At 35.3% G+C, this 15,729-nt stretch overlaps 2 protein-coding genes across 2 annotated transcripts; one reads left to right on the top strand and one right to left on the bottom strand.

Annotated features, from left to right (window-relative positions):
- Positions 1-337: 337 nt before the first annotated feature.
- Positions 338-4,680, top strand: LOC113233088 (succinate--CoA ligase [GDP-forming] subunit beta, mitochondrial). The gene is made up of 5 exons (XM_026468071.1): positions 338-427; positions 564-1,265; positions 2,038-2,193; positions 3,216-3,450; positions 4,200-4,680. The coding sequence occupies exons 2-5, from the start codon at positions 591-593 to the stop codon at positions 4,403-4,405; spliced, it is 1,272 nt and encodes a 423-aa protein (XP_026323856.1). The 5' UTR covers positions 338-427; positions 564-590; the 3' UTR covers positions 4,406-4,680.
- A 183-nt stretch (positions 4,681-4,863) lies between these two features.
- Positions 4,864-14,109, bottom strand: LOC113233087 (mitochondrial-processing peptidase subunit alpha). Its single transcript, XM_026468070.1, has 12 exons — positions 13,991-14,109; positions 13,662-13,900; positions 13,276-13,355; positions 12,810-12,950; positions 11,905-12,042; positions 11,532-11,669; positions 10,927-11,064; positions 10,678-10,750; positions 9,433-9,565; positions 8,225-8,390; positions 6,282-6,414; positions 4,864-6,017 (listed from the first exon to the last, which is right to left on the bottom strand). The coding sequence occupies exons 1-12, from the start codon at positions 14,047-14,049 to the stop codon at positions 5,836-5,838; spliced, it is 1,620 nt and encodes a 539-aa protein (XP_026323855.1). The 5' UTR covers positions 14,050-14,109; the 3' UTR covers positions 4,864-5,835.
- Positions 14,110-15,729: the final 1,620 nt, after the last annotated feature.

The following is a 15,729-nucleotide window of genomic DNA, read 5'->3' as shown; positions in this document are numbered from 1 at the left end:
GCCAACAACAAGTGGTGGTGGTGTGGTCGTTGGAGGTTTTTTCGCTGTAAAACCATTTTAAATCTCGTTTTTTGCAAGTTAATTTTATTAATAAAAGTTCAAAAGATATTTCTAAACGTAGAACATAATATGAGCCGTCCAAATTATATTTTTCCAGTGTTATAATTTTTCAGGAATTTTTCTGGAAAAATTTCCAGTATTTGAAATTTTTCGAAAAATTGTCCAACAGTATGCTTGCTTGACTGACATATCTATTTTTCTAATTTTTGCTGACATTGCCACCCTGTGCGGGCTCCTTGGCTATGCTATAGTTCACAGACTATTAGATGCTAACGCATCTATCGTTATCTTGCTTGCTTGGTTTGTTCCTCTACTTATACTCATTATCAATGTCCTAAAGTTTTAGAAGTAATTGCAACATTAGTAAGTGCGTATTCAAGGCTAGTTTTAGTGAATATTTCGTTCCTGAACGTATGTCGTATTATTAATCCCTTCTCAAGTTCTCATCGAGTATATAACCAGAAATCTGGTTGTATACTAGATTCTATTACATATTTCTGTAGGTTATACTTAAGAGGTCTAAGTTCACCATGGCTGCTTTGAAAAGATGCAAGAATTTCAAACTGTTACCTGTATTAGCTCCTAAATACAACCTTCAAGTGGCAGCTGTAAGAAACCTGAACCTACAGGAATATCACAGTAAGGATTTACTAAGAAAGCATCAAGTTTCTATTCAAGATTTTAGAATTCTTGATACCAGTTTGGATCCAAAGCCTATATCTGACTTTAAGGCAAAAGAGTATGTGATAAAAGCGCAGATATTGGCGGGTGGTAGAGGGAAGGGTTATTTCGATAATGGTTTCAAAGGAGGAGTACATTTGACTAAAAATCCCAGTGAAATTTTGAGTTTAGCAAAGAATATGTTGGGTCATAAGCTCATTACTAAGCAGACTCCGAAAGACGGTATCCTGGTTGACAAAGTCATGGTGGCAGAAAGTGTTAATATCAAACGGGAGACTTATTTAAGCATTATAATGGATAGAAGTTTCAACGGTGCTGCCATAGTGGCTTCTCCTGCTGGTGGCATGGACATTGAGCAAGTAGCTGAAGAAACTCCACATCTATTGAAGACAGTTCCTATAGATGTCTTTGAAGGTGTTACTGACAAAATAGCAAATGATATTGCAGAATTTTTACAATTCAAAGGTGATTTGAAACAAAAATGTGCTGAGGAAGTTAAGAAACTTTGGAATCTATTTCAAAAAGTAAGTTGTAAAATTCATTTACTGCTTACCATATTGTTCATAATAGAAATTGAACTTGACATATACCACAAAACAAATTACACAAGTAAACAACAACTTAAACCACAGTGTTTGCACAAAAAAAGGAGATATAGTGGTACTAAAAACTAAATGTATAATCTAAATATTCAATAAGATAAATATTGCAAATTAAATTCTTTTCACTAGCCATTATAAAATAGAAGTAAATTTGTAGTCAAATGTGAAAGCAGAATCGAAAATACTTATTGTCCGGGATAGTGCAATTACGCTTACTAGCATTGGATTGTGAGTTTCCATTTCGGTTAGTGGCCAAATGAAATCCGCGTATATGCCATAGCAACCAAATTAGCTTAATAATAGCTTAATTTACAGGAATCTATTGTTATGAGTCCATAGAGAACATAAATTAATGCTTGTGCAAAAATGAAGTTGTAGCCTTTGAAATATCCCTCTCCTGTAAAATTTGGTTTAGTGCAGATACGTGCCTTTTACCAATGCTACATACTATCATATTTTACATTCCAGTAATTGGTTACTAAAAAGCATCAGATCATGCCCCACCTATTTCTAGCATTATTTCTGGTGCTAGGTAAGATATTAAAAAAAAAATCCAATTTAATTTGCAGTATGTTCATGCAAGATGATTAATGCAATAAAAAATTTTTTTGTTGAATACTCTGTTATATAATAACTATTTAATTAGTGACATATTCAATAACAGTACTTATTATCTCATGTATTTGTATCACAGGTAGATGCAACTCAAATTGAAATAAATCCTCTAGTGGAAACCGATGATCACAGAGTGATAGCAGTAGATGCAAAAATAAACTTTGATGACAATGCAGCTTTCAGGCAACAGGAAATATTTGCCCTTGATGATGTATCAGCAATGGATCCTCGGGAAGTAAGTGCACTAACATTATCTGACTTTCCATAAACATTCATTACACATCTTCAGAAATTGATTTATAACTACTTGTTGTTTAAATATCCCTACAGGGTGTTAACAGTTAAATGGCACAATATTATGCTTTCTCTCTATATTGTATAATGCATAAATGTATAATATACTTTCAATATTTGTATGCCTAATGTGTAGCCAGACACAGTGAAACTATATTTATTTTGTACAATGCAGCTTCTATACAAACTGTTTTTTTTTTCAAATAAATTAATGATATATTCTGTCCATAATCTACTGAAGCATAGTTGACTATATAGACGGCTGGTGTTCACCAACAATAGTATTTTGTTATATTAACAAGCCAAGATATGTTCAAATGAAAAACACTACTCATCGCTTTGGTAGTATGCATAAGCAACTTGAAACCTACATAAAACAACATATCCATAACATTAAGTTTATTCATTTATTATAAATTAGTAGCTGTCATAAATCATAAATTATAAAAAGAATATCATTCAATATAAAGATATAATACAACAGAATAAAACCATTGTAAGTTTAAGATACAATAATATTCATTTATCTCACTGTTATCTCTTTATTGGTTATCACTACTGATGCTGTCGTTACCCTATTTTCGTTATCTTTACATACCTACTCTGCTGCATACTTGAAAAATGTGAACTATAAATCAGTAAACACACACAACAGTTCAATTCACCTTACCTTGTCCTATTTTGCCACAATTAACTGCTTGAACAAAAGGTTGATTCTTTAAAAAATATTGTCATCTCCATCCCCAACAGACATTAATTATAAATCTGAGACAATAAACTATAATTCTAATTGCAAAATTTTTTATGGAATTGTCTATGGAAAAAAACTTGGTAATAAAAAAATATTCTGAACAGCAAATAACTAACTAGCTACATCAAAATGTAGGTATAACAAGATTTATAAGAATATGGAGGAGCGTACACACTAAATTTAAATTGACCTAAACTGCTTTTGTTTTTTAGAGACAGGCATTAGCTAACAATCTGACATATATAGACATGGATGGCAGCATTGGCTGTATGGTGAATGGTGCTGGTCTAGCCATGGCCACTATGGACCTCATCACATTAAGTGGCGGTCGGCCAGCCAACTTCCTTGATCTCGGTGGAGGGGTAGGACAAGCGCAAGTTTCAGCTGCACTGAAAATACTTGAGTCGGACCCCAAAGTCAAGGCTATATTTGTTAATGTATTTGCTGGTAAGTGCTCTTTATAATTACATATTTACTGTATGTAATAAGTCTGACCTTGTTTTTAATAGACATGTTCAAAAATGTTTTGTAATAATTAAACTATAAAAGTTATTTTTTATATCCTTTTGGAAATAAGTTTTCTTTCAATATTTAGTTTTACATAAGAAATGAAACTAATTTTTTGTATTCTAATTTGCGTATATTTGTTGTTTTTTCAACGAACAAACGTTTCGGACCCTTTACAGGTCCCACGGTCACGATTAACGGCCCGACACGTTGGTTTGTTTGACAAAAAACTAATTTGAGCGATTTAGGCCGCGCAAACGTGTGTTGTGTTGGATACAAGTCTGGTTATATATGTATACTCGATGGATACACCACCGGCAACTGGAAGCGAATATTCGATTTTCACACAAATTGCGGTTGCTGCAACTGGCGATACAGTGTCTGGTTGCCGCTACCGGCAACTGGAACCGAATATTCTATTTTCATACAAATTGCAGTTGCGGCAACTAGCGACTGTATCGATTTCATATCGATTGCATGAAAATAGAATATTCGCTTCTAGTTGCCAGTTGCTTGTATCCAACGCAGCACACACACACGTTTGCGCGTCGCCTAGTTTAATAATTGTTACACATAAAAAATAGTTTCATTTTTTATGTTTAACAATAGCGAAAAACTTAAGAACTCAAAATATTTATGGTCAACATTTGTTTACCATTATTTCTCATCATATTTTTTTCATGTTTTAGGTATAGTCAATTGTGGCACAGTGGCGAGCGGAATAGTAGCAGCATGTAAAGAAAATCCTCTAAAAGTTCCCATGATAGTCAGACTTCAAGGCACGAATTCCGAAGCGGCCAAGAAAATTATGGAAGAATCTGGATTACCAGTAAAGTTGATAACTGATGCCGACGAAGCGGCTAAAGCTGCCGTTGAAGCTGCTAAAGGAAAATAAACTATAAAAAGAATATTTATTATTGTTGAATTGTTACATTTGTAAGTAGTTTTGGTGCTGACTTAGACAATATATAAACTCAATTGAACATAGCTATATGTCGTATGCCAGCCATGATTTTAGTTGTATCTGTTTTGCCATGAACTTATTTACTGATCCAAATACGTTTACCCTAAAGACTGAATATATAAATATCATTCCTGGAATATTTACTCTAAAAACTGAATACTCTATTGATATATGTAATGCAAATTCAATATTAGTCTCCCACGTGTTATTTCGTTACGAAATTAAATTAAATTTTTGTATATTTTAGTATGTTTTAGTTTTAAGTCTTGTACATTGTATATTAAAGCAGAATTATTAAGTAATTTTGTTTTATTTAAAAAAAAAAAACAGATTATGACAAAAAATAGTATATTAGCAATAGATTCTTCTATAAAAACAATAATTTTCAAGTGAAAATTTGAGCCAATACAGGAAGTTGGTACCTAACAAAACGTATATCTGAAATGCATGACATGTGGCCACCCTACTAGTGCAATAAGTATAACCGCAATGCTAAGCAGGAAATGCATTACCCTATCCTACAGGCGACAAAATATGTTAAAGAATAGAAAATGTGTCAAGACACAGCAGACATCAGAATATTCAGAGTATATTAACCTAAACATGAAGTACTATAAAAAGATCAAAACAAAATTATATTTTTACTTACAATTACAAAACTTCTGGGCGTCCCATATTCCAGCGTGACTATGCTGGGGTTTTTGAATTTTCACTTCAGTTAAAAATCGACATTTGGTCTAAATGTAATTTGTTCAAAAGTTATAAAGGTGTTTTACTGTCCATTGCACTAAATTATGATTTAGTGGGTTCATGTCGTAAAAAACTAGCTTTTACAACTTTTGAACGGCGGACTGACTAAATGTAGTTTTTTGCGAATAGACTTGACTAAATCGCGACTTTTTACTTGACGAATCCAATTTCAAAAAGTCCGACTGTGGTCACGCTGGAATAAGTTACTTTTTGGTAATGCCCCGGAGTTAATTTCTTTGCTCAGGTACTTGTAGTACTTCAGAGAATTTCCCTAGTTCGTGATCAGGTAATTACTGCGGTTGCCTGGCACCGTTAATATATTACGTTATTATTATTTTCTTAGATATATACCACCCATAGTAAATTTGCCAGTTACACATCAGACAAAATCCAATACGATAATTTTGGAATTTAAGATGGTAGTATTATCGACTCTACATAACTTCCTTAAAGTAAAGGTAAATATACTCTGCCAAAAGAAACCTTTTTACCTGTGGATAGATATAAATATTCCCTTCCTATTCTTTATAAGTCTGTCCCTCTCTGCAGTTTGATAATTATACCCTCTTTAGCTAAATAACAGCAATTCGCAATAAATTCTGCAGTTACATTTATGCTCGGAATAGCCGCCGTCCTTGCGGCGCGGGCGGTGCGTCGCTCTTGCTCAGGGTCATGTTAGACTGAATTTCCACGAATGTGGGCAAATGCGACAGCTTGCCTCTCGCTGCCACTGCTGGGCGTGATCTCAACATGCGTGTCGCTACACGTACGATGTCGTCTGATGTTACTTTTTCTGAAAAAAAAAAAAATTTAAATTGCCAACATGTATGTAGCATTGGGAGGAAATGTCAGCGTTTAACACAACCTCTCTTAACAGAAAAACCCAGTATCCAACAGCGGACGTATACAAAAGTGTTAAGAAACAAATCTTTTTAAATATTAAAATTAAATTAGAAAATTTCCAAAACTTGCATGTGGCAAGTTTTGCTAGTCATTATTAGACCTCTTTTTTCCATTTGCTCATCCTTAGGTATTAATGACTAAAACTAAAATGTACCAATTTCATTGATGAAGAAAGAAGGCGGCTTCCTCTTGCCGGTGGCCAGTACCTGTCGGCCAACATCTTCAAACACTACAGGCCTAGCTTCTAGGTTCATTAACAACATTGATTGAAGTTGCGTTTTTGCTCTCTGAAATATGATAAGTAAATATTAAATTTGCTAAAGTAGTCTCCAGACAGGGGTCGTCCAGACTCACTCGACCGACCTGCTTACAGTGTACGCACTGATATCAAACAGTGAAGTAAAACAAAAGAAAGTAATATAACAACATAAAAAATTCTACTTTTCTTTGTTAAGTTGTCGGCAATAATGTTTTATGATAAGTAATATATGTATAAAACAAATCATCATTATGCTTAAAAAATACATGCTTTGCCCTTGTAATGTAAATATAATTATTGTGAAGCTCTTTATTATAGCAAAAAAGTTAAAACATTAACCTTTTGTGTGAATTATTCCAGCAAACTTAATTGGTTAGTTTAATAATAGTCTGATACCGACATATTTAAAAACATCATAATATACGTAATTCGAATATATTTTTTTATTTCAGTGCGTAATATAACTTAATTTTTAATTGAAATAGCGCGTTGACAAGTGAAAAAAAAAATTAAATGTAACGAAATAAAACAACTCGGAAACTTAGACTTCACATAATAATACCTAGTTATATAACTATAAGACTTCTAGATTTCTTTTTTATGACACCAAATGACAATGACGAACAAGTTGCAAGTTTCAAAGATCTGCCGTCCCCTAACTAAAACGCGGCTAAGGCGATTAACACACTGCACCGCGCGCGTGATTCCGCGCCCCGCGCTCCGTCGCGCTCGGTCGGGCGCGGAATCACGCACGCGGTGGCGGAGACGCAGATCTGCTTCAACGCGTGGTTTAATATGTGCGGGGTCAGCGGTCTAGTGGCCCCGCGTCACTTAAAGTACTCGCTTCGCAGTTGATCGCCGTAGTGATTGTATATGTAGCCGAGATCCTTCTTTGACAAGAATGGTTAATAATGCAGAACTCATTCAGGACGCTGCAGTTATACTGTCTATTTGGTTTTTGTTTACTCAAACAAAAAGACACCGAAAATATTGGATACATCCCTTTTTACGAACCAGATCGATAAATGGATAATTCCAACTTCATTACAAAGATTTAAGAAAATATGAAGATAAATTTGGTCGATTTTCAACAGCAAATATAAATTTATCGGCGTCGAGATCTATTGTAGAAAACTGAACATGTCCTTAAGCTTAAAAATCTGCGCGGTAGTGCGGAGCACAGTGTTCTTTACATTGCGGTTCGCCGCGCCCATCCGCGCGCGGTGAAGCTTTCTCAGTGTGTTCGACGGCGCGTGTTTTCCATACAAACTGAGGTACTTCAGTACAACGTTAAAAAACGCAGCTCCGCGCTCCGTTGCGGGGCGCGATGCAGTGTGATAATCGCCTTAGTGCCAAAATAATTTTTAGAGATACCATAAAAAACAACAACCCAGTTTTAGAATATTCAAATTGTTTAATTTATATTTCAGCTATACATCGTTAGGGTAAGCTCCGATAAGTCGAACACGTTGATTAATTTTAATTGTTTTTAAAAGAGAATTTTGTGCTCTATCTTATGCTATTTAAAACGGATTTTTGACCATTTGTCATTTAGCCTCGTTTTAGTTAGTTGACGGCATAGATCTTAGGGGTACTGCCACTGCGCCCGTCACCCTGAGACATAAGTTAACAAGTCCCATACGCCTGTAATTTCACCAGCACCCTTACCCTTTAAAACCGAAACGCAATAGCAATCATAATTCTGCTTGGCGGCAGAAATAGGTAAGGAGGCAGAGCTTCCATGGGCGAACTCTTCCACAAGGAGCTCTACTGCTACTTCTAGGTATAAATAACAGGTCTCGGTATCTAGGTATTGAACAATAGATAATAAAACTTACTCTGAGTTCCGTTTCACCTACTTTGCCAGCCATATTGGCCAGCTCCCTCGCAATCACGATAGTAGTATCATAGAGACGATTTGGCGGTGACGCTGAATGTATACAAAAAAGGCCGGTGTCTCCGTACGCGTGGTTATACGCGGTCGCGTTAAACATCCAGTGATATCTGTAAATGTTACAATCATACAATACTCAGTTAAGGAATTCACTACACTTTGAGTTTAAATAAAGTTTGGTTTGTACCTATTAAGATACATTATACTTCAGACATATTATATTCAAATAAAGTACGGACTTATTATTGAAACAAAGATTGAACAAACAAAGAAAAATTCCTTCGATCCGGTCAACACGAAACAGACTGTTTGCCAGACCGGGGCTAACCAGTCGGATCGAAGCAATTTATTTTGCGTGTGTTCGATCTTTGTATGAATAATAACACCAAACTAGTAGAATATTTTCACAAAAATGTATAAATATTATGGCAGCAAAAACATCAGGTTTATCCATTGACTTACAAATAAATGGACGACGGGTCTAATACAAAAACCACGAAAAAAATGTCCCAAGTCAACCTATTCGAAATTTAAATTGTAATGTCATCGCAGTATCGCGCTGTCAGTCGAACAAATGAAGACTAAAGCGGAGTTTGGCGCTCTGTATACGATTTTAGCGCCTTACAAGTGCGGACACTTTTTAGCGCGGACCCGACGTCCATATAATTGTAAGTCAATGGGTTTATCCAATAAATTAAATGTTAAAGTACGGACTGTAGAGAAGCCTGGACAACAGAGGCCCTGTAGTGTAGTAGGTCTTTGACAATCTCATTGGCCTAACGGTTTCCACTGTGGTCGCTGGATGTGAACGTCCCCGATTCGATTCTCAGTTAGTTCTATTAAAGGTTATTGATGTAACCCCTCTGTATGAAATCCTAGCTTAGTATAACGTTAAGTTAGTATATTACACACATACAGTTAGAAGAGTTACGACAATAAGAAAATCAAATACAGCTCTTTAATTCTATTGATCTTGGCTCCGAGTTAATTAGTGGTGACCACAATAAATTGGTCTTGTTGGTCGAAATAATGTTTACGGGGAAAATTCATCTAAACACGAGCCATTTCAGTATTAATTTCTCAAAAACAAGCAATGGAAAAATGTTGTTATATAATCATAATCATTCATCAAAGTCAAGAAACAACAAGTACCTATTGAGCACATTAGTGTAGAGGCGAGTGTACATTCCCTTGCCGGGGCCTCCCGCCGAAAAAGACCCGCCGCCGCCCATCATCATATTCAACACACATGTCGCTACAAAATCTGGGTCACTATGAGAACAGCCTGCAACAGATACAGCATGATCGAATTCAAGTTCACATTTTAATAATATCCTTCCTTCATTGATATTAACAATTTTCACTACGGGAACATTTAATTGAAACATAATCAGCAAGTTACAGTTTTTACATGAATTAATTTAATTTTTTTATAATATTAAGTGACGGTACGAACAAGTCGTGCGCCTGAAGGAAAGCTACGCGCCTATCCATAACAGTTGCAGTGCCTCTCAGAGCTTTAAATCACAAAGATCTTCGGGCCCTTGCCGCAGCGCTCAGTCACCCTGAGACATAAGTTGAGAAGTCCCAGCAATTTCACCAGCACCGTTACCCTTCAAAACCGGAACACAGTAATGCTGACATTACTGCTTGGCGGCAGAAACAGGTAAGGTTGAGTCTTAAGTATATTGCGTTATGAGTTTCTTAATCATTTGTTACCTTATAAGCTGATGGCTCTATAGTCAAATAATGATAACATAAGCAGCTGTTCCATACATTTTTAGTTGCATCGGTATAAAACATTTTGTATAAATCTGCATTTTTTAATTAAATGTCAACCTACATGGGTTGCATCATAATATAAACACGCTTCACTAAACATCACCACTTAATTAATGTCATTTGACCTACCAATAATGCAATAGAATATAATTCAACATGTAAATGTTGGCAACCCCACCAAAAATTGGCATTACTGCGAACACAACTGCATTAATGTTTTTGACGTGTACGCAATGATGGAATGCCTTATTTACATTTAATGATTGAAGTTCACCATTAAAATACTGAGCCTCGAACACTAACTAATTTGCCAATGCTTAGCGTCAGAATAGAAAAGAGACTTATTAAGTCATTTAACATTTTAACTACCTACTAGAGTCTGTGATAGCTACGCCTAAGTTAATTTCTATTTACAAAAACCGGTTTATCGAACCCAAAAACCGTAAATTATTCTTGAACCGCGATTGCGTTTTATCTTTTTTGTATGTAGGGTAATGTCATTGACCTACCAACCAAGTTTTGTTGGCAGGTCAATGGTAATGTGTATAAAGTTAAGTATATCATTTCTGTATGTGATGGTTGTAACTAACAAAAGATTGAAATTTCAAATCTTACTTTCAATTCCAATAACGACGTGCGTTAATTCCGGAAGGTCAGAACCAGGATATAGAGGAATTTCACATTCTTCCTGAAACAAAAGCAGATAGAATATTTATTAAAATCCATTTTGAAACTGGCACAATGTTTTTTTATGGAATTTGTTTATTTGTAACAAATAATCATGCACTTTTCGCCATCATGCCGCTTCATAGGTATGTATTTTTCCGATTGTTAACACCACATAGGACTGAAAAATATGTTCACCTGTTCCATGCCTCCAGTGTACTGTGCAATTGACTTGTCAACTTTGGGTGTGAAATTTGTGCTCTCTTCAGTATGCCACGTAGGCTTCATATCCACAAAGTACTTTTGTACATATTCCACAAATGGTTCATGGTCCACCTGAGGTATATAATGAAATTAATAAGTATTAAAACTAATGGTTTTTCTTTCCAAAATACAACTTAATATTGAATTTAAGGGTGTACATTGACTAGATTCGGATTGTCTTGAGCCTTTGAAACTTTTTGTGTCCATGCAATAAAAACAAAAGAAGTTGCGTGTTTCGCTTCCGCTGGGACCGCTGGCGTGAAACACAAATATTTTTCGTTTGTATTGCATGGATATAAAACTTTTTCTGACCAGTGTATTACGATTCCATGTAAATAGTGTGGTGTCTTTTGTAGTCGTAAATTAAAATATATGATATATACGACTTATGTATATCAGGCCACCAGTTTATGCAATTAGCATTACCCTAAATTCCTTCGTGATTTATTTCTTGGGTTTGCTTGAAATTGAATAATTATATGTATAACAATACTTGAAATATATATTCAATAAATAACAAGTAAAACTAAAGATATTACCCCAACAGCTGCCACAACCATCCTGTCTGGTGTGTAATGATTTTTCAAATAATTTAAAATTATGCCACGGTCTATTCTATTCACATTCTCATTTGGGCAGATCTTTGGTAGACCAAGTGTATTCTGTTTATATGCAGCCTGCAAGATAATAAAAATTAGTTATTCTTTAACAATTACTGTGACCTACTAATGTAATGTAAAATATCTATAGAAACTATAGCCAATACCATCACTGTGGCCTGGCCACATTCATTCTGGGTATTGAAAAAGTTTAGGTAAAATTGGCAACTTTGACATTATCATCTAACCCAACTGAGAAATAATATAAAATCTTAAGCATGAATGTATGAAAATTTTTGGACTTATTACATACTGCATGTATCATATCCATCAGTATAGTTTCTTGTTCTGGTCTCATAGACAATGTCTCCAACTCAAAAGCAACTGCTTGCCTTGCCGCTTCTATTTCTTCTGTAGACAACTGAGGTCTTAGTACAACTTCAGCTAAGACCTAGTAAACAAACGAAAATATAAACAGTCAAGTTTACAACTTTGTACCTATTTAATTAATTTTTCAATATGTTTTAAAGTTATAATATGCATATAAACTTTTTATTTTAGAAGATATTTCTAATAAAATAAACACCAATGAAATCTAATAATTGCAGTGAGATTGGTTGGTTATTATTATAATAGAGCAAATGAACAACACCAGTATTATTACATTACATATAGAAACCAGAGTTTCTCTTGCAATAGGTATTGTTGATGATCCAGCTCTCATAGGATCAAAAATGGTGGTGTTCTAGATCGGCGGTGTTCTTGATCTGGATCAGTGGACTGTATTTGTTAAAATTCTTGCTCTTCTCAGGATCAGGATCAGAAATAAAACACTTGTCCAACTGCTTATTGACTACTCCCTATGTTTATTAAACATTCGGGTCTGACTTAAGTACTACTTATAGGCACGTATTCCAGAACTCTACTCAATGCTCAAGTCAGGATTTGAGTATGGTTTAAAGCACTCGAAATCATACTCAAGTCCCTGCCATTAGGGTCGTAGTTCCAGTGCTTGTGCTTCCAGTGCAATCCTGACTTGAGCATTGATAAGAGTTCTAGAATACGACCCATAGTCTCTCAACTAGTAATCACGCTAGAGAGGAGGCGGGTCAGGGCAGCGTGCGGGGTGCGAAGTACAGAGAGCTCTTCCTTCACTGCTCATTGTCCATAACAGGTATGCTGCAGTCTCTTAATTTATACATGTTTCAACATAATTACCTGAGTAATAGCTTCCAATCCTTTTGAATCTGCACTAGTCGCATAAACTGTGGTATCTCGTGAACCCTGGCAATCACAGATGCCTCCATGTCGCTCCAGCTCAAGTAACATCATGTCACGAGTTGAGAATTTGTGAGTTGCCTACACAAGTAACTTTTGTTTAAACACTATACTAAGGAAATAGGGAATCATATGAACATAATGTTTCAACAATTGAAGAATATTAGAAAATAGACTGTACCATACTGTGTGTATACTTAAACAAATTGTAATAAAACTTTCAAAAACTGTTTTTTAAGTAAAAACAGCATAATGGAAAAGTTAGGTCTTAGCATTTTAAGTATCAATGCAGATTGTTATAAAACACTACACTACATGAAAATAAACTTAGAAAAAGTTAAAAAGAAGTGTTTTATAATTTTAAGCTCTATTTAAAATTGTTTTCAAAATTTAAAAATATACTTACACCAAAACTTAGTTTTTCTAGGAAATGGCAAATGCCATTGGGGTATGCCACTTCATATCTCGGACCAGAGTCAATGACAACTAAAACAAAAGTAAAATAAAATGATACAACCATATTTTATTAAAAATATAAAAATTACAAAATGTTTAGGCATTTACAAAAGAAGGAATTGGTCATTACAAAAATATAACGTCAATTAATTTTATATACATATGTAAAAAAATTCTTAAGTCACAATATACAATTAAACCCTGTCATACATATGAACCCACAAATTAGTATACTGTAATGTGTGGGCACCCCCATGTAGGGTCACGGAAGTTTAAATTATATTAAATTGAGCATGCATAAATTATTATAAGTACCTAATGTAATAGAACACTTACCACCCGCTGTACAGAATTGGCCAAACTTCTTTTCTGATGCAACTTTTAGACCATTACTTAAAACTGTAACTTCTGTAAGTGTATCTTCAGCTTTAGCAGTGGAGAAAGACACTGGAGGCAGATTCGGCATTGGCTCTGACAAGGGAGGAAGAGGTGTAACACTAGGTCTAAGAAGCGGTGAAGTTGATTTTTCCGCATCATGTGTGTAATGTCGCCGTCCCCATTTCATAGTGTTGAACCTAAAAAATGGGGCATTATAACCAAACATTAGCAACGGCATTGAAAATAAATAATAATGTTATTCATAAAGAAGAAATGTACAAACTCACCCATTTTTCATAGAAAATAACCTAGAGAACAAAACTTTAACATCAGTTACGTGAGACATTTTTACTGGTCCCAATTACTAGCCAATAAATGGAATATAATTAAACGGATGATTATTATTTATTTTTGATAGTTTTTCGAGAATAATAGAAAGTAATATATCGGAACCAATTAATTTTTTTTTACAAATTGCTGCAATGTGTTGACAACTACTTTTTTAATTTTTTCTGGTCTTAGCTTTTCGCGGTTAGCGTTTCAGCCACTGACAAGGTTATTTAATTTGATATTTAAACTCACAATAAGACTCAGAAGGAGCACAGACACTCATGAAATATGTAGCCACAAACTAATAAGAGATACTATGTATATAGCAGAGCTTAGAGCATATTAAAAGTGACCTAGCAGACAGTCGGATACCAAGTGCTGATGGCGACATGTTGTTCAACATTTAGAGACATGAAGTATGGTTCGGTATGGTATTTCCAATATTTCAATAGAGCAATGACTAAGGGATACAATACACTTATCGACACGGAATCGCATTAAGTTTGTCAGAAAAAGCATTATATCCGTGAACGTGAGAGCGAAAACGAATGTTATGCGTTCCGCATCGGTTCGTATGAACGCGGCTCGACAAAGATCGGCAACAAATCTGCTTCATAAAACACTATACGGTCTACTTATTGCGAATTTCTGATCACGTCCGTACTACGTATGACGACGACGCGACGGCTGATCCTAGTTTAGAAACAATTGGCGCGTCGACACCCGTACGTCTGCGTTACCGGCGAATCGGCTTATGCGACAAGTGTAGTTAAAACATGATCACCTGAAAGCCGATATCGCGTAGTCAAGTGTGGTTTATCCTTAATGGGCGCCCTATTGAAAGCACCCTATTGAACTTTATGTCAAATGTGTGACGCAATACAAAATATAGACAGGTCCATTGTATACATGAACAAAAAATAGGTCGTGCGTCTTCCGGAGAATTCTAACGCTGCTGTCTCACTGCAGTAGGGCTAGCACGACAAAGCGCGACTTGTGCGAGAGCGACATAAAGCACGAGATACTCTATTGAATAGAGTCTATTCTCGAAAAGACATCTCGCGCTAGTCGCGCCCTGTCGTGCTAGCCCTACTAATACCGTATTGTATCTGGTTTCTCCAGCAACGTAAATTGAGCCTTACTGGATATGGTTTAAAACTTTTATTATTTATACCAGCTGCGGATACGGAATAGTTTGAACAAATACATACAGTTGTCGCGAAAATATGCTAATAACCCGTGCCTTATTAAAGCGTAACCATGGTTAAGTTTTTCAAATTTAATTTAAGTCGCAAAAAACCAGATTCGGTCCGCCGTTCAAAAGTGATTAGGGTGTTTTACTGTCCACACTGGAATAAGTCTTTTCAGCAGCACCCTTTCTCAATCTCGAAAACCACAGCACTTAGCTTAGATCCGATTACACTAAAAAAGTCGTGATTTAGTTGGTTCTAGTCGTCGAGAAAACTAGATTTAGTCGTTAAGCCGGTTTGAAGTTATGAGGATGATACTCGTACGTGGCTTTGCACTCTCCCCGACGACGTCAGCTCTATGAAATACTAGGTTTTTGTAATAAAATCCAACATAGTAAATAACCATTATGTATTCAGATACATACATGAAAATCTTGGTGTAGAAATGGGTCTAATTCTATTGCTTTAGGTTTTTACTAATAATTTTCAATATCTTGGATTAAAAA

Source organism: Hyposmocoma kahamanoa, unplaced genomic scaffold, assembly GCF_003589595.1.
Source record: "Hyposmocoma kahamanoa isolate Upper Pololo Valley unplaced genomic scaffold, ASM358959v1 78, whole genome shotgun sequence".
Classification (NCBI taxonomy): Eukaryota; Metazoa; Arthropoda; class Insecta; order Lepidoptera; family Cosmopterigidae; genus Hyposmocoma; species Hyposmocoma kahamanoa.
This window is presented reverse-complemented; position numbering and strand designations above follow the sequence as displayed.

Bases quoted from the DNA above. Each gene is read 5' to 3' on its own strand.
- LOC113233087 (XM_026468070.1), bottom strand. From the start codon at position 14,049: ATGTCTCACGTAACTGATGTTAAAGTTTTGTTCTCTAGGTTATTTTCT. The intron at 13,901-13,990 runs GTGAGTTTGTAC...CCCATTTTTTAG, and splicing joins TTATTTTCTATGAAAAATGG to GTTCAACACTATGAAATGGG. The intron at 11,670-11,904 runs GTATGTAATAAG...ATTATCTTGCAG, and splicing joins TGATGGATATGATACATGCA to GCTGCATATAAACAGAATAC.
- LOC113233088 (XM_026468071.1), top strand. From the start codon at position 591: ATGGCTGCTTTGAAAAGATGCAAGAATTTCAAACTGTTACCTGTATTA. The intron at 2,194-3,215 runs GTAAGTGCACTA...TTTGTTTTTTAG, and splicing joins CAGCAATGGATCCTCGGGAA to AGACAGGCATTAGCTAACAA. The intron at 3,451-4,199 runs GTAAGTGCTCTT...TTCATGTTTTAG, and splicing joins ATTTGTTAATGTATTTGCTG to GTATAGTCAATTGTGGCACA.